The sequence below is a fragment of the Molossus molossus genome, unplaced genomic scaffold (assembly GCF_014108415.1).
Source record: "Molossus molossus isolate mMolMol1 unplaced genomic scaffold, mMolMol1.p scaffold_m16_p_15, whole genome shotgun sequence".
NCBI classification, from domain to species: domain Eukaryota; kingdom Metazoa; phylum Chordata; class Mammalia; order Chiroptera; family Molossidae; genus Molossus; species Molossus molossus.
The window spans coordinates 54,357,646-54,381,224 of record NW_023425350.1 but is presented as its reverse complement, the minus strand read 5'-3'; the positions used below and the strand labels follow the sequence as shown (position 1 = coordinate 54,381,224).

The 23,579-nt window shown below is 37.1% G+C and overlaps 1 protein-coding gene across 1 annotated transcript in view; it reads right to left on the bottom strand.

The window, feature by feature from the left end:
* Positions 1-23,579, bottom strand: part of ALMS1 (ALMS1 centrosome and basal body associated protein) — a 234,301-nt gene that overhangs the window by 78,846 nt on the left and 131,876 nt on the right. The window contains exons 15-19 of the mRNA XM_036263247.1: positions 10,886-11,056; positions 8,241-8,378; positions 6,427-6,564; positions 3,220-3,357; positions 306-476 (exon numbers count right to left, since the gene is read on the bottom strand). Of these exons, the coding sequence (XP_036119140.1) occupies positions 306-476; positions 3,220-3,357; positions 6,427-6,564; positions 8,241-8,378; positions 10,886-11,056 (756 nt within the window). The remainder of the gene's footprint in view (positions 1-305; positions 477-3,219; positions 3,358-6,426; positions 6,565-8,240; positions 8,379-10,885; positions 11,057-23,579) is intronic.

Below are 23,579 nucleotides of genomic sequence, written 5' to 3'. Positions count from 1 at the left end.
AGGTTTTTCCTTGTGTTAGTACTGAGACACATGATACTTCACTTATAATACTATCAGCCTTAGGTATTTATTTATAATCTTGTTTCTAAGATGCCAATATATTTTCCCAGAAGTAACAATTATTTTACAAATCAATAAGGACATCTACATAGACAAAGTAGCACTGAAGTAATTTACATAAGAAAGCAAAAAAAAAAAAAGAGAGAAAAAAATAGATTTGTTTAAATCGCAAGACTATATTCTCATCAGAATGAAAAAGACAAGCATCCCCTTTCCCCTCTATACACACATCCCAATCCCATTACCTTCAATATCTATCTGCAAGGACTCCTTATCTTCTGACCAGTCTTCCTTAGGAAATGTCCTGTCAGTTTGTATCTCCTCTTTCTGTTCAATGGCTTTAGTGTCTGGTAGGCTTTCAACCTTTGTGCTATGTAGTTGAGATGAGAGTTCTGAAGCAACAGCATCACTGTAACCTAAAAGAGGACAATTAACAACCTATCCAGACAGGAAGATGAAAAAATTTAAAAAAAATACCTCTCCAGCATCTACTATGAAAGGCATTACTGGTGTTGAAGAAAAAATAAAAAGAGCAATCAGAAATGTGTTTAGAAACAACTGCTCTAAATAGGAGTTAAAAAGCAAAACAAAAACAAAAACACGTACAGCGGTAGCCAGTGTGGCTCAGCAGTTAGAGCATCAGCTCACACACCGAAGGATCTCAGGTTCGATTTGCAGTCAAGGGCACATACTTAGGTTGCAGGTTTGATCCCTTGTCCAGATGGGGCCTGTGTGGTTGGGGCCAGTGTGTACGGGAGGCAACTGATCAATGTGTCTCTCTCACATGGATGTTCTTCTCTCTGTTTCTCTCTCATTCCCTTCTACTCTCTCTAAAAATCAATGGAAAAAATACCCTTGGGTGAGAATTAATAGAAAAAAATAAGTACAAATATAGACATCAAAGTAAAAGAATTACACCATTAGAGACAGGCAGATAAAGAAGTGGAAGTACTTAAAGGAAGAAAAACTAATTCTAGCTATGAAGACTCTGAAGTAAAGTGAACTAAGCTTGGTATTAGAAGATAGCTGAGCTGGAATACACACTGAAATGAAGAGAGAAAAAGATTTTAGCAAAGGTGACTACAAAATAAAAGAATGGAATCAGGAAAGCAACTGAACATCTAAGAAATAGAGCAAGTATATGGTTTGATTACAGAATTTATAAAGAAAATATGCGAAAAGTAGCACTTGAAAAGTTGTTTGGAAGTTGATTCAATTGTTCTGAAAGACTATGCTAAGAGTCAAGATTTTATTCTTAAGGGCAATGAAAACGTTTAGATTAGGAGAGTAACATAATTAAAACTGTTTCTGGAACATTCAAAAGGGGAATAAATTTTTTAAGTGTTGACCAGAATAAAATATAAATTTGAAAAAAAGGTAATACACATGGCTAATTATGCTCCAATATACGTTTCTCTTTACATTGTGGCAGTCTGCCAGTTATCCTCTACAATCTATTTTCCTTTTCCCTCTACAAATAGAACCCTAACTTAGTTGGGCCTATACTTATCAGAATAAAGATATTTCCCAACCTCTGTGGCAACATGGCTTGATGTGACCATATGACTATGTATGAACAATAGAATGGAAGGGGAATAGTACATGTAGCTATTGAGAAGTATTTTATAGGAGGAATAGGCTTCTTTCTTTCCCTTTCTTCCTTTCTCCTGGCTGGAATATGAACCAGATGGCTAAAGCATGAGAACGAAAACTAAAAATGTTAGTGCAAAAAGAGAGAAAGAGCTGTGTTCCCTGATACTCTGGAGTACCATGTAATGCCTGGATGTCTACCTCTAGATTTTTACAAGAAAGAGAAACAATTTCCTGCTTTCTTTAAGCCAATGTTATTTTGTTTTTGTTTTCATCTCTCAGAGCCAAAACAAATTCTAATTTAAACACACTATTTGTAGGTATTTTTAATCGACATAGTCCAACTGACCATGGATGGATAGGTAGTTAAGAAAGTAAACACGCGCCCTGGCCGGTTTGGTTCAGCGGTTAGAGCGTCGGCCTGCGGTCCTGAGAGACCTGGGTTCGGTTCCCGCTAAGGACGCGTACTTCGGTTGCAGTTTGTCCCTGGCCCTGGTTGGTCGTGCGGGTGGCAGCCACTCGATGTGTCCCTTTCACGTCGATGTTTCTCTCTCTCTCTCTCTCTTCCTCTCTCTCCCTCCCACTCTATCTGAACAAAAAATGTCCTCGGGTGAGGATAAAAAAAAAAAAAAGAAAAAGTAAAAAAAGAAAGTAAACACGCTAAATTCCTCAAGCACAAAGACAATGGTGTTACCAAGTCAGCATTTAATGGCATGGAACTTTTTTGTTGTTGTTCTTAATCCTCTCCTGAAGATACTGTTCCATTTATTTATTTTAGAGACAGAGGGAGCATGGGAGATAGGGAGAGGAAGAGGTAGAAGGGGAGAGAAAGAAGGTGGGGAGAAAGAGAGAAACATGGATGTGAGAGAGACACACCAAATGGTTGCCTCCTGCATGATCCCAACCAAGGTTGGGGATAGAACCTGAAACCTACGTACATGCCCTTAACTGGGAATTGACCCTTCAGTCCTCAGGCTGACACATTAACCGCTGAGCCAAACCAGCAGAGTAGCACTGAACTAAAAAAAAAAAAAAGTCCATTATATGAATTTCTGTGAATGAAATTAATTTGCATACTATATTCACAAAATTCTCCAGAAATGTCTCAAAGGGCTTTAAAAATGTTTTATAAAACACTTTGTTTTATAGCTGTCAGTGTATAACAAAAATTACAGCTAATATTTTATTTCACACACGAGTAAGATAGAGGGTTGAAGAAAGAAGAGAATAGAGAATACTGTTACAGCCATGACCGGTTTGGCTCAGCGGTTGGAGCGTCGGCCTGCGGTACAAAGAGACCCAGGTTCGGTTCCCGCTAAGGGCACGTACCTTGGTTGCAGTTTGTCCCTGGCCCTGGTTGGCTGTGCGGGTGGCAGCCACTCGATGTGTCCCTTCACATCGATGTTTCTCTCTCTTTCTCTTCCTCTCTCTCCCTCCCGCTCTATCTGAACAAAAAATGGAAAAATGTCCTCAAAAAAAAAATCCTTAAAAAAAAGAGAATACTGTTACATCTATTCTTATTTTAGAAGGCCAGAAGAAAATGATATGCAGATAATCCAGTTCAGCTACCTCCAGTGTCTTTCTGCAAGAATTTTATTTCTTCAGATTGGGCAGGCTTAGTCACTGCCTTTATATTGTAGATCTTCTTTATCTGATTTTTATCTCGGAGGTCATCATCTCCAGTGATTAAAACTTGTACTTGGGTATCTGAAATAATGACATCATTTGACTCCACAGAGAAAAGGTAATAAATGCAAATGGCAAGTAACCCTATCCCCTAACCCCCTCCCCCAAAAAACCTCCAAAACCTCTTTACATATATGTCAGGAAAAAACCACCTCTTAGGCCCCACCATGTAAAAACTGTGACAACTATGGTGGGTTTATGAAATGAATTGGAAAGCTTTCCGTATTTTTCTTTGTACAATGGTTTAAATAAAATATCGCTTTAAATAAAATCTGTTCCTTGTGGTTTGATACAACAGCAAGAAAAAAAAATCTAGCCCTGGCTGGTTTGGCTCAGAGGTTAGAACGTTGGCCCTCAGACCAGAGTCTGATTTCGTTCTGGTTGGCTGTGGTTTGGTCCCCTACCCTGGTCAAGATCGTGCTGGAGGCAACCAATCAATGTCCTCCCCCAACTCTATCTGAAGATAAATGAAAAAATATCCTTGGGTGAAGATTTAAAAAAACAAATTTTTTAAAAAAATAACAAACATGGCTAATTATGCTCCAATGTGTTTCTGTTTACATTGAGGCAGTCTGCCAGTTGTTCTCTGAAATCCATTTTCCTTTTCCCTTTACAAATAGAACCCTTAGTTGGGCATATAGTTACCAGAATAAAGATATTTCCCAGGTTCTGTGGCAACATGGCTTGATATGACCATGTGACTATGTATATAATGTACAATAGGATGGAAGGGGAATAGTACAAGTAACTATTGAGAAGTATTTTATAGGAGGAATAGGCTTCTTTTTTTCCCTTTATTCCTTTCTCCTGGCTGGAATATGAACCAGATGGCTAAAGCATGAGAATGAAAACTAAAAATGTTAGAGCAAAAGGAGAGAAAGAACTGTGTTCCCTGATACTCTGGAGTACCATGTAACGCCTCGATGCCTACCTCTGAATTTTTACAAGAGAAACAATTTCCTGCCTTCTTTAAGCCAATGTTATTTTGTTTTTGTTTTCATCTCTCAGAGCCAAAAGGAATCCTAACTTAAACACACTATTTATAGGTTTTTTGTTTTTTTTTTATCCTCACCCGATGATATTTTTCCATTCTTTGTACAGATAGAGTGGGAGGAAGAGAGAGGAAGGAGAGAGAGAGAGAGAAACATCGACGCGAGTGGCTGCCACCCGCACGACCAACCAGAGCCGGGGACAAACTGCAACCGAAGTACGTGCCTTTAGTGGGAACCGAACCCGGGTCTCTCCGGACCGCAGGCCGACGCTCTAACGGCTGAGCCAAACTGGCCAGGGCTATTTATAGGCATTTTTAATCGACATAGTCCAACTGACTATGGATGGATAGGTAGTTAAGAAAGTAAACAAGCTAAATTCTTCAAGCACAAAAACTTACATACAACAATGGTGTTACCAAGTCAGCATTTAATGGCATGGAACTTTTTTGTTCTTAATCCTCTCCTGAGGATAATGTTCCATTTGTTTATTTATTTATTTATTTACTTATTTATTTATTTATTTATGAGTGGAAGGGAAGGAGGGAGGGTGGGAGAGAGAGAAAGAGAGGGAGTGGGAGAGGGATAGAGGAAGATAGGGGGAGACAGAAACATCGATGGAGAAAGACACATCAAATGGTTGCCTCCTGCATGACCCCAACCGGTCCTGGGGATAGAACCTGCAACCCAGGTACCTGTCCTTACCTGGGAGTTGAACCTGTGACCTTTCAGTCCTCAAGCTGACACATTAACTGCCGAGCCAAACCAGCCAGGGCAGCACTGAACGTTTCTTTTTTAAATCCTCACCCAAGGATATTTTTCCATCTATCATCAAATAGAGTGGGGAGTGGAGGAGAGAGAGAGGGGGGAAGAGAAACATCGATGTGAGAGAGACACATCGACTAGTTGCCTCCCACATGACCCAATCAGGGCCAGGGACAAACTGCAACAGAGGGAGGTACATGCTCTAACCGGAATCGAACTCTCAATTCATTGGTCTGCGACCCAACACTCTAACCCCTGAGCAAAACTAGCTAGGTCAGCACAGAACTTTTTTTCCCCCCCCTCACCCGAGGACAGTTTTGCATTTATCTTGAGATAGAGCAGGAGGGAGAAAGGGGGGGAGAGAGAAACATTGATGTGAGAGAGACACATCAAGTGGCCACCATCCACACAACTCCAACTGGGCCCGGGACAAACTGCAACCGAGTTACATGCCCTTAGCGAGAATCAAACCCAGTACTCTATGGTCCACAGGCCAACGCTCTAACCTCTGGGCCAAACCGGCGAGGGCAGCACTGAACTTTTAAAAAACAGTCCGTTATGTGAATTTCGGTCAACGAAATTAATTTGTGTATTATATTCACAAAGTTCTCCAGAAATATCTCAAAGGGCTTTAAAAATGTTTTATAAGGGAGGTGGAGGGAGGGGGGAAGATAGACCACAGAACTTAAATGCATGTATGTGTAACCAATGAACATAGACACCTACACTGGGGGGAGAGGGGTGGGATCAGGAGAGAGGTGTCAATGAGAAGAAAAAGTAGAGCCAACTGTAGCAAAAATTATTTAATAAAAAAATAATAAAAATAAATAAAGGCCCTGGCCGGTTTGGCTCAGCGGTTAGAGCGTCGGCCTGCGGTCCTGAGAGACCCGGGTTCGGTTCCCGCTAAGGGCGCGTACCTCGGTTGCAGTTTGTCCCCTGGCCCTGGTCGGTTGTGCGGGTGGCAGCCACTCGATGTGTTCCTTTCACATCGATGTTTCTCTCTCTCTCTCTCTGTTCCTCTCTCTCCCTCCCACTCTACCTGAACAGAAAATGGAAAAATGTCCTCGGACGAGGATAAAAAAAAAATAATAATAAAAATAAATAAATAAATAAATAAAGGCCCTGACCCTAGTATCTTTAAAAAAAAAAAAGTTTTATAAAACACTTGGTTTTATAGCTTTCAATGTATAACAAAAATTACAGCTAGTATTTTATTTCACATACGCGCAAGATAGAGGGCTGAAGAAAGCAAGAAGAGAATAGAGAATACTGTTACATCTATTCTTATTTTAGAAGGCCAGAAGGAAACGATATGCAGATAATCCAGTTCAGCTACCTCCAGTGTCTTTCTGCAAGAATTTTATTTCTTCAGATTGGGCAGGCTTAGTCACTGTCTTTTTATTGTAGATCTTCTTTTTCTGGTTTTTGTCTTGGAGGTTATCATCACCAGTGATAAGAACTGGAACCTGGGTATCTGAAATGACATCATTTGATGTCATAGAGAAGGAAAAGTTAATAAACACAAATCGCAAGTAACCAACCTCCCAAGCCCCCCCCCCCTCCAAACCCAAAAACCTCTTTATATATGCCAGGAAAAAAGCACCTCTTAGGCTCCACCATGTAAAACCTACGACAGTTATGGTGGGTTTATAACATGAATTAAAAAGCTTTCCGTATTTTCTTTGTACAATGGTTTAAATAAAATGTTTCTTGTGCTTTGATACAACAGTAAAGAAAAAAAAATTTAGCCCAGGCCGATTTGGCTCAGAGGTTCGACTGTTGTCCCTCAGACCAAAGAGTCGTGCATGGGTTTGATTCCAGTCGGCTGTGGTTTAGTCCCCTGGTCAAGGTCATGCTGGAGGTAACCAATCCATGTTGATGTTTTTCTCCTCCCCCCCACCAAAGAAAAATGGAAAAATATCTTCGGGTGAGGATTTAAAAAAAAAATTTTTTTTTAAATAACATGGTTAGTTATGCTCCAATATGTTTCTGTTCACATTGTGGCAGACTGCAAGTTGTCCTCTGAAATCCATTTTCCTTTTCCCTCTACAAATAGAACCCTAACATAGTTGGGCCTATACTTACCAGAATAAAGATATTTCCCAACCTCTGTGGCAACATGGCTTGATGTGACCATGTGACTATGTATGTACGATAGAATGGAAGGGGAACAGTACATGTAGCTATTGAGAAGTATTTTATAGGAGGAATAGGCTTCTTTCTTCCTTTCTCCTGGCTGGAATATGAACCAGATGGCTAAAGCATGAGAACGAAAACTAAAAATGTTAGAGCAAAAGGAGAGAAAGAGCTGTGTTCCCTGATACCATGTAATGCCTGGATGTCTACCTCTAGATTTTTACAAGAGAAACAGTTTCCTGCCTTCTTTAAGCCAATGTTATTTTGTTTTTGTTTTCATCTCTCAGAGCCAAAACAAATTCTAACTTAAACACACTATTTATAGGCATTTTTAATCGACATAGTCCAACTGACTATGGATGGATAGGTAGTTAAGAAAGTAAACACGCTAAATTCCTCAAGCACAAAGACAATGGTGTTACCAAGTCAGCATTTAATGGCATGAAACTTTTTTGTTGTTGTTCTTAATCCTCTCCTGAGGATATCGTTCCATTTATTTATTTTAGAGACAGTGGAAGAGAGGGAGGGAGCATGGGAGAGAGGGAGAGGAAGTGGTAGAGGGGGAGAGAGAAAGAAGGTGGGGAGAAAGAGAGAAACATGGATGTGAGAGAGACACATCAAATGGCTGCCTCCTGCACGACCCCAACCAGGGCTGGCGATAGAACCTGAAACCCAGATACATGCTCTTGACTGGGAATTGAACCCATGACCTTTCAGTCCTCGGGGCTGACGCATTAACCACTGAGCCAAACCAGCCAGAGCAACACTGAACTTTTTGTGAATGAAATTAATTTGCATACTATATTCACAAAAATTCTCCAGTAATGTCTCAAAGGGCTTTAAAAATGGTTTTATAGCTATCGATGTAAAATAAAAATTTCAGCTAATATTTTGTTTCACATGAGTAAGATAGAGGGTTGAAGAAAGCAAGAAGAGAATAGAGAATACTGTTACATCTATTCTTATTTTAGAAGGCCAGAAGAAAACGATATGCAGATAATCCAGTTCAGCTACCTCTAATGTCTTTCTGCAATAATATTATTTCTTTAGATTGGGCAGGTTTAGTCACTGCCTTTTTATTGTAGATATTCTTTTTCTGGTTTTTGTCTCGGAGGTTATCATCGCCAGTGATAAGAACTTGAACCTGGGTATCTGAAATAATGACATCATTTGATGTCACAGAGAAGGAAAAGGTAATAAACATAAAGAGCAAGTAACCAAACCCTCCAACTCCCCCCTAAAAACCCCAAAACCTCTTTATATAAATGTCAGGAAAAAAGCACCTCTTAGACTCCACTATATAAAAACTGTGATAGTTATGGTAGGTTTATGACAAGAATTGGAAAGCTTTCCGTATTTTTCTTTGTACAATGGTTTAAATAAAATATCACTTTAAATAAAATCTGATCCTTGTGGTTTGATACAACAGTAAAGAAAAAAAAATCTAGCCCTGATTGGTTTGGCTCAGCAGTTAGAGCATCAGCCCGAGGAATGAATGGTCTCGGGTTCGCTCATCATCAAGGGCACATGCCTGGGTTGCAGGCTCAATTCCCTACCCTGGTTGGGGTTGTGCTGGATGCAACCAATCAGTGTGTCTCTCTTACATTGATATTTTTCCCTCTCTCTCTTTCTTTCCCTCCCTCTCTTCCACTCTATCTAAAAATCAATCAATGAAGAAATATCCTCTGATGAGAATTAATTAAAAAAAAGAAAAAATCTAGATCAAGTATCTTTTTCAAAGTAGAAAGAACAGTTGAACAACCCTTTCAATTCTTTGTTACTTACAGAGTAACTCAAAGTTTTTGTTACTTACAGAGCCAATTTTGATATTTCATATAATCCTAGAAAAGCATGTATATCATGTACATTTTATATATAATACTCATATAATTTTTAAAATCTTAAGTTAAATCCTTTTAAACTTGTCTAAAACTTTGTTTCTGTTTCTCTTGGTCATACTTGCTGGAGATTTACCTATCTTACTGGTCTTTTAAAAACATCTCTTTACTTTTTTTATCATATGGAAAAACAAAAATACAAACTAATATGTTAGTAAATACATTTAAAAATTACCAATACAATTAAGACAATAGTCACCAGTTAATAATGATTATATGTTTTTACAATGGGTTGACAAAAAAGTCCTTTACTATCTCTAAGTATGAATATTTTTCAACAAAGAAATCAGAAAGGCATGCCCTGGCCAGTTTGGCTCAGTGGTTGAAGCATTGGCCTATGGATCAAAGACTCACAGTTTCGATTCCAGTCAAGGGCACATACTTAGGTTCCGTCCCCAGCCCTAGTTGGGGTCATGCGGGAGGCAACCAGTCGATGTGTCTCTCTCACATCGGTGTCTCTCTCTCTCTCTCTCTCTATCTTTCTTTCTCTCCCTCTCCCTCTCCATCTGAAGATAAATGGGAAAATATCCTCGGTGAGGATTACAAAAAAAAGAAACCAGAAAGGCATAAAACATAATGAACATAAAAACTTAATGAACACCAACATGTCTACCACAGAGCATAAATAAAACATTACAGAATAATGATTATAATGATTCCGTGTATAAAGCCTCGATACCATTCTTTTTCAGTAGCAATTTTTATAGTTAATTCAGAGTTTATTAATCTCAAGAATGTTTATTATTTTACTATATTGCATGAATTAATCAACAATGTACAAGACTGTTTTGTATGTCTATAAACTTTATATAAATGGTATAATACTCTATGTATCTTCAAGCAACATGCCTTTTTCACTCAATGTTATGATTTAGAAATTTACTCTCACTAATATATATGGCTCTAATCAACTGACTCTCTATTGTCTCTTTGGAACACCTGTTTTATGATGTTGAACCTTTTGGCCAATCTTGACTTTTCCTTTTTTTTCCCTTTTCCCTTCTTTTCATGTTCTATTTTCTAAGAGATTTTCTCACTTTTTTATTCCAACCCTTCCACTGACTTTTATTTCTGACATATTTTATGAGATCACCTAGCTATTATACATCGGTCATTAGTCAGGCAGCCCCCTATCCTTTGTAATCCTTTAAGATAAGATTCTAAGGCTGTACTTTTCCTATGGTGAAATGGAGGCATTAAGATTAAGTCAGGAGGAGGACTTTTTCTTAGGATGCAAAGTTTAAAAGCAAATGAACAATTATAGTATTAGTAGACCCTCATTAACAGGTGGGAGGTTATGGAGGTCTCTTAGGTAACAGAGCCCAACTTTATTTCAAATGCATCATCCTTACCAACTGCAGCCTAGGAGTAATATAGTTGGTGAGTTCTTTGTGCAGACTTCTGAAAGAGTTCCCTTATTCTATCACTTTGTTCTCTGCCAAATTTTCCATATTTTTCCCATCTTCAACTGTTTGTCAGTGGAATCACAGGGTTATCTATGTCTACCAAATTGCCACTAGTTTTGCACCATCTGACAACTCATCAGGCAATTTAATCAAGATTTTCAATGGATTCTAGTCTCTAAAACATACTTGGTTGAATATTACTTATAAATATTTTATCTTTTTCTATACACCCAATAAAATAGCTAAGAAAAAAGTCTGTATAACAAAGCAGAAAAAGATAAAGATTAAACAATGTTCTCATTTAGGATGAATGGGGGGAAAAAGGCCACAAAATATACAAAACCAATCCAGTTACCTGCATTATCTTTCTGAAAGGTTTTTTTTCCCTTTGATAAGGATGCTTTAGTCATCGCCCTCTTACTATAGATCCCCTCTTTATGTTTAATATTAACAGGGAATCCCAGGTCATCATCTCTCGTGCCTAGCACCTGAGCCGGGAAGTCTGGAGCAATGGCATCATTGGATCCTAAGAAAAATGGGAAAGTAGTACAAGTAACAAAAATATAGACATGAAGCTGAAGAAAGACAAAAATTTATCTCTTAAACCACTTCAAAAAAAAAAAAGGGCGTTACAATTGGAATGTTGTATGGTAATCAGAAGATGTCAAACTGAAGTTGTCAGACATGTACAATAAATTGCAACAATACAAGGTGGCGAAGCAAATGACAAGAGAAGATATATAAAGTAGACTAATAGTTCAGCCAGGCCGTGGTTGAGCATCGATCCATACACTAAGAGATCGCCGGTTCGATTCCTGGTCAGGGCACATGCCCAGGTTGTGGGCCCAATCCCCAATTGGAGACATGCAATAAGTGGCCAATCAATGTTCTCTCTCATTGATGTTTCTATCTCTCTCCCTCTTCCTTCCTCTCTCTCTGGAATCAATAAAGGTAAAAAATTAATAATAAAAAAAAGTAGACTAATAGTTCATAAGGGAGACAATTTTCAGCTCAGGAAGGTTTTCAGAGGAAAGAGAAAATAGACTGTACCTTGGGAAAAAAGTACACTGTATAAAAACACAGAGGAAAGAATAAAGTCATTTCAGGCAGACAAGCATTAGTAGACAGAAAAGCAGAGTATATAAGAACAGGAGACACATTTGTGGTCAGGCTGGATTACAGAACCCAAGGGAGAGAGTTGTGGAAAATATTCAAAAATAATTGTTCGGGACAAAATTCAGCACAGCATGGAATCCCAAGTTAAGAGTGTAAATTTTTGTCCTGGTTGGTTTGGCTCAGCAGTAGAGCATCGGCCTATGGACCAATGGGTCCTGGGTTCGATTTTGACCAAGGCATATACCTCAGTTACGGTTCAGCCCCAGCCCTGGTCAATGTGTCCCTCTCAGGTTGATGTTTCTCTCTCGCTTTCTCTTCCTCCCATTCTGTCCGAAAATAAATAGAAAAATATCCTCAGGTGACAATTAAAAAAAGAAAAAAAGAGTGTAAATTTTATTGTATGTGAACTGTAACATCGTGAAGTTTTTTAATAAAGGAAAATGTTATTTTTTAATAAAGGAAGATTAATCTGACAATACAAGAAACAAAACATTGAAAGGAACCTTTTATGTAATAAGAAATACAAAATTTTAAACTTTTTATTTTATTTTAATGTTCCTCTATCTGGTAAGAGAAGTTTATCTATGCCATATATAAGCAACAAAAGAACATCCCTGGATCTATAAGAGTTTGTAGTAACTTTAGAATTATCTTCTACAAAAATGTTTTCTTTCTAATCTGAGATTCTGTACTTCATTCATTTTCTCAGTAACTAAAATGGATATGCAATAAAAGCTGGGTATCAGTATCCTAAGTACAATACAAATATTAATAAACCATGAAGAATTTTTCAAGTCAGATTGTAAGAATCCTACAAAGCCTTATTGGCCATAGCACTGATTCTATCTGATCTTCTCAGTTTCTGTGGCATCACTTTTTCCGGATTGCTCCCTACCTCTCTGGCAAATCCTTAGTATCTTTTCTTCTACCAAATCTCTCATCCTCAGAGTTCCTCAAGGGGTCAAAACTGGGCTTTCTTAAAATCCTCGGTGAAATCACAGATTAGCAATGTACAGAATGCTATCTATATGCTGATGATCAACAAATACAAATCTCTAACTGGAACCTTTCTTCTGAGCTTCAGATTCTAGCATTTAGGACACAGCTAGCTCTTACAGTATTTTTTTTTTTTTATTAGAAAAACAGCCCCTTCCTTAATTACAAAAAAATTATTATATACCGTGGTACTATACAACTATACATGGGGTCACTCTCCTCACAACTACTTCCAGATAAACAGAACACACACTGCCGGCAACATATTTATGCACACTCTTCACCCCCACCTTTCATTCTTCAAGAAAGGTGACTACGTCAGGTTCAGAGGTGGGGAATACTAATTAAGTTCCTGACAGCAGTGGGTTGATGAGCAAGAGAACCAATCTCAGTGGAGCTGAGAGGTAATTGAGAGAGTAGAGCCACAAGCATGTGTGTATGCCAATGAGTGTATGGGTACTTATTTTCCTGCACCCGTGCACAGCTATAGGCTATATAAATGTAGATTTATGTTTGGGGCAGGAAGAAAGTTAACACTATTACTTCAAATCTCTAACAGGGATCTGGAACTTTCCTGCCCACTGTGTGTTTTCATAAAACAGCAGCATATGTTTATGATGTGAATGGTGCCACCTTCTTTGTGGTGACTGTATCCACTTCTCTCCACCTGTATCACTGTCAGTCTAATCCTAGATACTAGCTACCATCTCTGGTACTGACTACAGCAGCCTTCTAACTCTTATTTCCACTTCTTGACCCTCCCCACTATGGCTCCCTGTCTTCCCATCTACAAGATATTATCCAGAATAAATTTTACAAATGTAAATCAAACCACAGTTGCCTACCAGAATAAAATCCAAATGCTTTAACATGGTTTACAAGACCCTGCATGATCTTGGACCTACCATATTTAACCACATCTAGCTACCACTCTGCTCTAACTACACAGCCTTTTCTCATTTGTCAAATGCATTCAACTTCCCTGCTTCAGTAGCTTTGGCCATACTGTTCGCTTTGGCCAAAACACACTCATTCTTCAACTCTGCCTTCCTAACTCACCTTATCCTCCAAGTCTCAGCTCAAATGTTTCTTCTTCCTTGGAAAATCCTTAACAAGCTCCTAAAACTAAACTGGGTCCTCTTGTTATTCTCTTAGGACTCTTTATTTTCTTAACACTCATCATTTGTACTGTCCTTATTTGTAGTCTAGTTGTTTAATCTGTCTCTCCACTTCAACATACAATCATGATCACAGGGGCCATGTTTATTTTCCACACTCCTGTAAATGTAGCACAGTATCTGTCAGGAACACAGTAAGAGCTTTAATACCTTTTGATTGAAAAAACAAGTGAACATAAGCTGCAAGTTTTCTGTCACCTTAAAAAAAAAAATCAACCTGGTTATCTTAGACAATTCAGAGAAGTATGCAGAAAATGATTTTTTGAAAAAATGTTGGTTAGATATCATTCTAAGTGTATATATACTAGGATCACAATGTATAATTTCATATCTTTTTATTCACTCAAGTAGAAATACATTTTAAACGGAATTTAGAGTTTAAAGTCAGAAGGTACGTTTAAAAACAGCAAAGTCAAAATTACCCTTGAAGGTTTCTAAGGCACCGTGTTGAAACTGATATCCTGTCTGCTCAATAAATCCATCAGAGTTCACTCTTTCCTCCTGGCTTACAACAAATCACTGTGCCTGCATCTGAGCACCTGATGAAGAACCTGGCTTGGGTTTAGAGGCCATATTGCACCAAAAAGACATTTCAGAATAACACTCAGGAAAGCAAAATAAAGATAAGATGCTTAAACTATAAAAGGCAAATGAGGACAATAAATTTTGAGAATGAAGGTTTCCCACCACCCACTTCAAACTCCTTCATGGTAATATACTCACAGAGTGTAGAGTGCACAAACCACTTGCACTTTTAAAATTCTTTCTTAAGCCCAGCTGGAGTGGTTCACTTATATGAGTGTTGTCCTGTGTACCAAAAGGTTGCCAGTTTGATTCCTGGTCAGGGCACATACTTAGGTTGTAGGTTTGATCCCTAATAGGGGCACGTACAGAAGGCAACCAATCTGTTTCTCTCTCACATTGATGTTTCTCTCTCTCCCCTGTTCTCTCTAAACATGTTCTCAGGTAAGAAAAATAAGTAAATAAAATTCTTTCTTAAAACAAATTATTTGTTTTGCTTTTATTTCTGTGGATTCTTTCTGTTAAGAAAATAAAGTCCTAAGAGAATGATAAGTATACCCAATTTAGTTTAAGGAGTTCATGAAGAATTTTCCAAGGAAGAAAGTTTCCTTCTCTTTTGTTAAATACAAGTAATTGCACTTGCTTAAGTTAAATGCATGTATGAGCCAATGCCAGTATATGCTAATTCTATTTATCATAGCTAAAAACATTTCATTGTAATTCATTCGACTTGTTTATGCTACCTTAAAAGTTTCTTGTTTCTTATTCTATATTATTTTGCCAATTTTGTATACTCAACAGTAATTTGGAAGCTAGATACTTAGTTTTAAAATTCTATTGTAGTTTTTTTTATTGTGGTATAATATACATAAAGGTTACAATTTTAACTATTTTTGAATATACATTAAGTACTATAGTCACACTGTTGTGCAAAAGTCTCTAGAGCTCTAAACTGAAACTGTATCTATCAAAGAGTTAACTCCCTTTTTTCCCTCCCAACCTTTGGTGACCACTATTCTACTTTGTCTCTATGAATTTATAAGTACCTCATATAAGTGAAATCTTTTATTTGTCCTTTTGTGACGGACCGGCTTATTTCACTTAGTGCAGTGTGTTTAAGGTTCATCCACAACCAGCATGTGTCTGAATTTCATTCCTTTTTAGGCAAATAAAAGTACATTGTATGTATAGATCACATTTTATTTATCTGTTCATCAGCTGATAGACATTTGGGTTGTTTCCTTTTGCCTATTGTAAATAATGCTGCTATAAACATGGGTTTTCAAATATCTGTTCAAATTTCTGATTTCAGTTGTTTTTTGGTATATACTCAGAAGTAGAAATGCTAAATCATACAGTAATTCAATGTTTAATTTTCTGAGGAACTACTATACTGCTTTCCATAGCAATTGAACCTTTTTAAATTTTTATTTGTTGTTAATGCTCACCTGAGGATATTTTTCCATTGATTTTTGGACAGAGTGGAAGGGAGCGAGGGAGAAACAGAGAGAAACATGGATGTGAGACAGACACATCAACTGGTTGCCTCCTGCACGCACCCTGACTGGGTATCGAACCCACAATCCAGGTATGTACCCTTGACTAGAATCAAACCTGTGACCCTTGGGTCTATAGGCTGACGCTCTAACCACAGAGCACAGGACCACAACTGCATCATTCTAAATTCCTACCAGAAATACACAAGGATTCCAATTTCTCTATATCCCCACCAATCCTTGTTATTTTTTAATAGCAGCCATTCTAATGGGTACAAAGTGGTATCTATCATTGTAGTTTTGATTTACATTTTCTTCATGACATGATATAGAGTATCTTTTTATGTTTTTTCTTGACCGTGTATATCTATATATATTTTTCTTTGCATTAATTTGTTACAGATGTTTCTCCTCCCAACCCCTGCAGACACCCTCCTCCCTATCTTGCCCCTCACCTCCAGCATTGTTGTCTATGTCCATTGGTTATGCATACATGCATATAAATTCTCTGGTTTATCTCATCCCTCCCCCCATCCCCCGCCCCTCCTCTGAGGTTTGTCAGTTTGAACCATACTCATTTCTATGTCTCTGGGTCTGTTTTGTTCATCGGCTTTTTTTGTTCGTTATATTCCACAAATAAGTGAGATCACAAGGTATTTGTTTTTCTCTGACTGGCTTATTTCGCTTAGCATAATGCTCTCCAGGGCCCTCCATGTCATCTCAAAGGATAAGAGATCTTTCTCTTACAGCTGAATAGTCCAATGTGCATATGTACCACAGCATTTCTATCCACTCATCTATTGATGGACACTTAAGCTGTTTCCAGATCTTAGCAATAGTAAATGGTGCTGGTATAAACACAGAGGTACATTTATTCTTTCTGATTGGTCTTTCAGGCATCTTAGGATATATTCCTAAAAGTGGGATCACTGGTCAAATGGCAGATCAATTTTCAATATCATATTGTCTTCCACAGTGTCTACACCAGTCTGCATTCCCATCAGCAGTATACTAGAGACCCCTTCTCTCCACAGCCCCACCAGCACTTGTTTGATGATTTGTTGATAGCAGCCATTCTGGCAGGAGTGAGGTGATACCTCATTGTTTTTTCAATTTGTATCTCTCTGATAATTAGTGACATCTGAAAATTTTTTCCCATGTCTCTTGGCCATTTGTATGTCCTGTTTGGAGAGGTGTCTATTTAGGTTCTCTGCCCATTTTTTGAGTTGTCTTCCTTTTGTTGAGTTGTATGAGTATTCTATATATTTGGGAAATTAACCCCTTATCTAATGTATCATTGTCAATGATGCTCTCCCATAGGGTGTGTTGCCTTTCCATTTTGATGGTTGTTGCTTTTGCTGTGCAGAAGCTTTTTGGTTTGATGTAGTCCCATGTGTTCATTTTCTCCTTTGTTTCTGTTGCCTTAGGTGATGTATCAGTGAAAATTCTACTGCATATGATGTCCGAAATTTTGTTGCCTACATTTTATTCTAGGATTTTTATGGATTCACGGGTCACATTTAAGTCTTTTATCCATTTTGAGTTTATTCTTGTGTATGGTGTAAGTCTAGTTTCATTTTTTTTGCATGTAGCTACCTGTCCAATGTTCCCAACACCATTTATTAAAGAGGCTGTCTTTATTCCATCGTATGTTCTTGCCTCCTTTGTCAAGTATTAATTGAGCATAATGTCTTGGGTCCATTTCTGGGTTCTCTGCTCTGTTCCACTGGTCTCTATGCCTGTTCTTGTGCCAGTACAAGGCTGTTTTGATTAAAGTAGCTGTGTAGTATAACCTCAAATCTGGTATTGTGATCCTACGTACTTTGTCCTTCTTTTTCAAGATTGCTGTGGCTATTCGGGGTCTTTTTTGGTTCCATATGAACTTTTGAAGTATTTCTTCTAGTTTTGTAAAATATGTCATTGGTATTTTGATGAGGATTGCATTGAATCTATTGATTGCTTTGGGTAACATGGGCATTTTAATTATGTTAATTCTTCCAATCCATGAACAAGGTATGTGTTTCCACTATTTAATATCTTCCTCTATTTCTTTTTTCAATGTCCTGTAGTTTTCTGCAAATAGGTTCTTTACACCTTTGGTTAAGTTTATTCCTAGGTATCTTAATTTTTTTGCTGCGATGGTAAATGGGATTGTTTTTTTAGTTTCTCTTTCTGTGACTTCATCATTGGTATATAAGAATGTCGTCAATATCTTGACGTTAATTTTGTATCCTGCCACTTTGCCAAATTCATTTATTAAGTCTAGCAAATTTTTGATGGAGTCTTTAGGGTTTTCTATGTATATCACGTCATCTGCAAATAATGACAGTTTTACTTCCTCCTTTCCAATTTGGATCCCTTTTATTTTTTCTTCCTGTCTGACTGCTGTGGCTAAGACTTCCAGTACTATATTAAATAAGAGTGGTGAAAGTGGATATCCCTGTCTTGTTCCTGTTCTTAAGGGAAATGCTTTTAGTTTTTGCCCATTGAGTATGATGTTGGCTGTAGGTATTTCACATATGGCCTTTATTATGTCGAGATATGATCCCTCTATTCCCACATTGCTGAGCATTTTTATCAGAAATGGGTGCTGAATTTTGTTGAATGCTTTTTCGGCATCTATTGATATGATCATGGGGTTTTTATCCTTCATTTTGTTTATGTGGTGTATCACATTTATTGATTTGAAAATATTGTACCAGACTTGCATCCCTGGGATGAATCCCACTTGGTCATGGTGAATAATTTTTCCGATGTATTGCTGGATCTGATTTGCTAGTATTTTGTTCATGATTTTGGCATCTATGTTCATCAGGGATATTGGCCTGTAGTGTTCTTTCTTTGTAGTGTCTTTTTCCGTTTTTGGAATTAGAATTATGTTGGCCTCATAAAACGAGTTTGGAAGTCTTCCTTCTTCTTGAATGTTTTGAAATAGATCGAAGAGAATTGTTGTTAGTTCTTCTTTGAATGTTCAGTAAAATGCCCCTGTAAAGCCATCCGGGCCTGGGCTTTTGTTTGCTGGGAGAGTCTTGATTACATCTTTAATTTCCTCAATTGTAATTAGTCTGTTCAAGTTGTCTATCTCTTCCGGTCCAGTTTTGGGAGACTATGTATTTCTAGAAATTTGCCCATTTCACTTAGATTGTCGAATTTGTTGCCATATAATTGTTCATAGTAGTTGTTAACAATGCTTTGTATTTCTGTGGTGTCAGTTGTTACTTTTCCTCTTTCATTTCTGATTTTGTGTTCTTTCTCCTTGTTTCTTGGTGAGTCTAGCTAAGGGTCCATCAATCTTGTTTATCTTTTCACAGAACCAGCTCTTTGTTTCATTGATCCTTTGAATTGTGGTTGTTTTTTTGGTCTCCATGTCATTTGTTTCTGCTCTGATCTTTACTATTTCCTTATTTCCTTCCTTCTACTTGCTTTGGGGTTTTCTTTTTGTTTGCTTTCTAGTTCTTTAAGTTGTGAGGTGAGATAGTCTATTAGAAATTTTTCTTGCTTCTTTTGGTAGGCCTGTAGTGCTATGAACTTCCATCTCAGAATTGCTTTTGCTGCATCCCATAGATTTTGTGTTGTTGTGTGTTCATTTTCATTGGTTTCCAGGAAGGTTTTAATTTCTTCCTTGATCTCCATGGTAACCCATTCATTGTTTAATAACATGCTATTTAGCCTCCATGTTTTCAAATGTCTTTGCATGTTCTTGTTGCAATTGATTTCTAGTTGCATGCCATTGTGATCTGAGAAGATGCTTAATATGATTTCAGTCTTCTTGAACTTGTAGAGACTTAGTTTGTGCTCTAACACGTGGTCTATTTTTGAGAAAGTCCCATGTGCACTTGAGAAGAATGTGAATTCTGCAGTTTTGGGGTGTAATTCTCTGCAGATATCTATTAAATCCATTTGATCTAGTGCTTCATTTAGAGTCTGTGTTTCCTTGTCAATTTTTTGTCCAGATGATCTATCCATGGGCTCCCAGCCTCCCCCCTCCCCCAGTGCTTCTGCAATCCTATCAGGATGGATTCAGTGTCCCTGGTTATACAGTCCTTGCTAGTTGCTTTTATGTTGCTTTTTCCCGACGATATGTCTTTATTTTTGTTGTAATTCCAGTTTGGTCCTGGGAGAGGGTCTGTGTAGCTTCTATTCACTCTGTCGCCATTTTGGAATCTCTGTATCTATATATCTTTCTTGGAAAAATGTCCTGTGTTCATTTAAAAATTATATTGTGTTTTGTTGTTGCAAAGTTGTCAGAGTTCTTCATATATTCTGGATATTAATTACTTACCAAATATGTTACTTTAAATGGTTTGCTCCAATTCTGCATTACCGTTTTACTCTGTGGATAGCATTTTTTGTCTGTCTTTATTTTATTTCTGTGGCTAGTGTTTTTTAATGCACAAAAGTTTTGAATCTTGATGAAGTCTAATTTATTTTTTCTTTTGCTGTCTTGCTTTAGGTATATTAGAGTTTCATAAAAACCTCTTTAACCTGTCTGATCACCATTATGAATAAAATGAAACCCTGTTATTTCTTCTATTAAAGACAAAAAAATACAATTAAATCTTTTTTCTTTCCATGATTTTCATTTCAATATTAACTCTTGGCATTTTTTTTCCACCTTGCAACTAAATTATCTTTTTTGTTGTTGTTGTTAATCCTCACTCAAGAATATTTTTCCATTGCTTTTAGATAGAGTGGAAAGGAAAGAGGGAGGGGGAGAGGGAGAGAGGAAGGAAGAGCGGGAGAGAGGAAGGAAGGCAGAGAGAGAAGAAGGAAGGGAGGGAGAGAGGAGGGGGAGAGGGAGAGTGGGAGGGAAGGAGAGAGGGATGGAGGGAGAGGGAGAAAGGAAAGAACATTGATGTGAGAGAGACACCTGGATAGGTTGCCTCCTGAATGTGCCCCACCTGGGATGGGGAACAAACCTGCAACAAGGTACCTGCCCTTGACTGGAAATCAAACCTGCGACCCTTCAGTATGCAGGCCAAAGCTCTAACTACTGAACAATTCTGGCCAGGGCTAAATTATCATTTAAGATGAGTGTTATGTTAAATCAGCTTCAAAGTTTACTACTAGGAGCTTTTAGCACTACTTCGTTTCTCTTTTTTGAACTCTTCATTTTGGTCTCTCTCTTCAGCTGGGTGAGTCTTCAAGTGAATTTTTCAAGATGGGACGAAGACAGAATACATTTTATAGTTCCTGCATATATGTGAAAATGTCTTCTCTTTGCCATATTGCTTAGTGACTATAAACTTGGGTTCATATATCCTTGAATTATATAATTATATAAATATATTTTGCTCCATTTATCTATTGGATTTTAGTATTTTAAATAAATCTGATATCAGACTAAATTTTGTTCTCTTAACTATGTGACTTAAAAAAAAAAAACCCTACATGTTTATATAATTTTTTCCTTTCATTCTAATTCAAAATATTTTTCTAGTATGTATGTCATACTACTGATTGTTGTACTTTCAACAACTTTCAATCTGCATACTGTGTTCCCTTTTTAGGAGAGGGAAATTTTCCTCCATTAAGTCTTTGATATACTTTTGTTCACAATGTTCTGCTTATTTCTTTAGCTATAGATATAATTCTTGGTTTGGTTTACTTAGCTGTGATTCTTATGTCTCGTCTTCTTTTTAATCATTTTCATTTTCTTCTATATATTTGGAGAATTTCTCAAGTTTGTCCTCATTACCAATTCAATTTCCTTCATGTTGATTTTATTCTTTACTACCTGCAAATGTATTTTAAATCTGCTACCAAATGTTTACATTTTCAGGCAGACTTCTCTTCATTTGTTCATTGCTGCTTCTCTTTTTTCAATTGAGATATTATTCACATAACATTTAAATAAGTGTACAATTCAGTAGTTCTTAGTATAATTATAATCAACACTGCTATCTAATTACAGAATATTTTTGTCACCCCAAAAAGGAACCCTGTACACATTAGCAAATACTTCCCATTTCCCCTTTACCCATAACTCCTGGCTACCAGTAATCTACTTTCTGTGTATACGAACTTGCTTATTCTGCCCATTTCATATAAAGGAATTATAAAATACATGACTTTTTGCTACTGGATTGAATTATTTCTTGAGTCTTTTTAATTTTGTCTTTCTTTTTGTATTTAAGATTACTGATTGCTAGGTGCATATATATTTAGAACTGGTTTTATATTTTTGATAATATATAGACTTTTCTATCACTATAAAATAACCTTGTCTGCAGTAATAATTTTTGTTTAAAAGTCTTTAACTAGTTATCAGTGTTACTGGGCCTAATGAGTAAAATTCTAACATCTATCTCTTTCTTTGGGATGTTGTTACCTTTGCCTTGTCTGTATTTTTTAAAAGAATTTTATGAGTTCAACTGCTTATTCATTCTCAATGAAGGAGAATTTTATTTGGCCCAAATGTTTATAACAATAATGCATGACTTGCCCTGGCCCAAACTCTAATTGGATTATTCTCACGACTGTTGATGCACAACACACTAATAGACAATGACTATTAGAAAAATTGCTAGGCTTTCCTCTAGAGTAACTCTACTGGTCCAAAAAAGGATTGCTTTCTATTTTCAACTCCCTCTCCCAGAATAGATAAAGAACACAAAAAACTACAATCTCAAGTATATATAGTTACTAGATTTCTTCTTATTTTACTGGTGCATTCATTTAGTACTTTATTTACAGAAAGAATGTTTCTCAGGATACAATGCACCACCCCAACTCCAAGATATTTTCTCCTTCCATCATTGTCCAATTTTTCTCAAAGTTAATGTCTCCAACTAGATGGAATAGTTATAGACGTGAATGGATAGCAGAACACTAGAGGCCTAAAAAAGTATTGGGAAAACTGATCAGATTTTTGTTGATATAGACATTCTGTCTTCTGAAGTAGAGGGCTGAAAGTGATAGTAAGATCAAAGATTTTCCTACCTACAATCAATTGAGGAGCTTGTTTTATTTCTGGTAGCGATTAAATGTGTTTTGAAAATCACAGACTTGCAAGTAATGGACATTTCTTCCAGTTTCTAGTTAAAAGCTTACTAATTAATTCTAATATTTGGTAATATGATCATATTGTGGTTCTTTTTTTCAGTGGCATCATAGTTGGAAATTAGAAACAGTTATACCCGTGATTTTTACTCAATTACCGTTAGATACTAGTCTTGTCCTCTCAAAATTAACCAAAAAAAAGCCAAAATCTGCCTAAGACCAGAACAACTTCTCCTTTCTGTGTAATTTCTACATATGTAAAGATGTCCACTGACAAATCATTAAGAAAACAGGTTATATCTAAACTGAACCAAGTCATCTCCTGTGGACCATTCAGAATGTTTTAATTCCATCAATGAAAACCCCACAACACATCAACTAAGTACCCTTATTTTAAAGTTACCATAGAAAATATTTATTGAGAACTCCGTGGGATGTTACTCATTTTCTAAATCTGCAGTTGCCCTGGGGTGATCAATCACACAGGGGTGCTGTAGGATATTAAAATTCTAGGGAAACAACAATGATATTTGCTATCTGGTGTACCCTACACAAACTACTAGCTCAAGGTAAAGTTTCAACATTAGATAGCCTTACATTCCTTTTAATGCTGTTGTATCTTTACAAACATAATTTTTTTTTTTTTAATCCTCACCCCAGGATATTTTTCTATTTATCTTTAGGTAGAGAGAAAGGGAGAAAGAGAAATGTCAATGTGAGAGGGACACATCGACTGGCT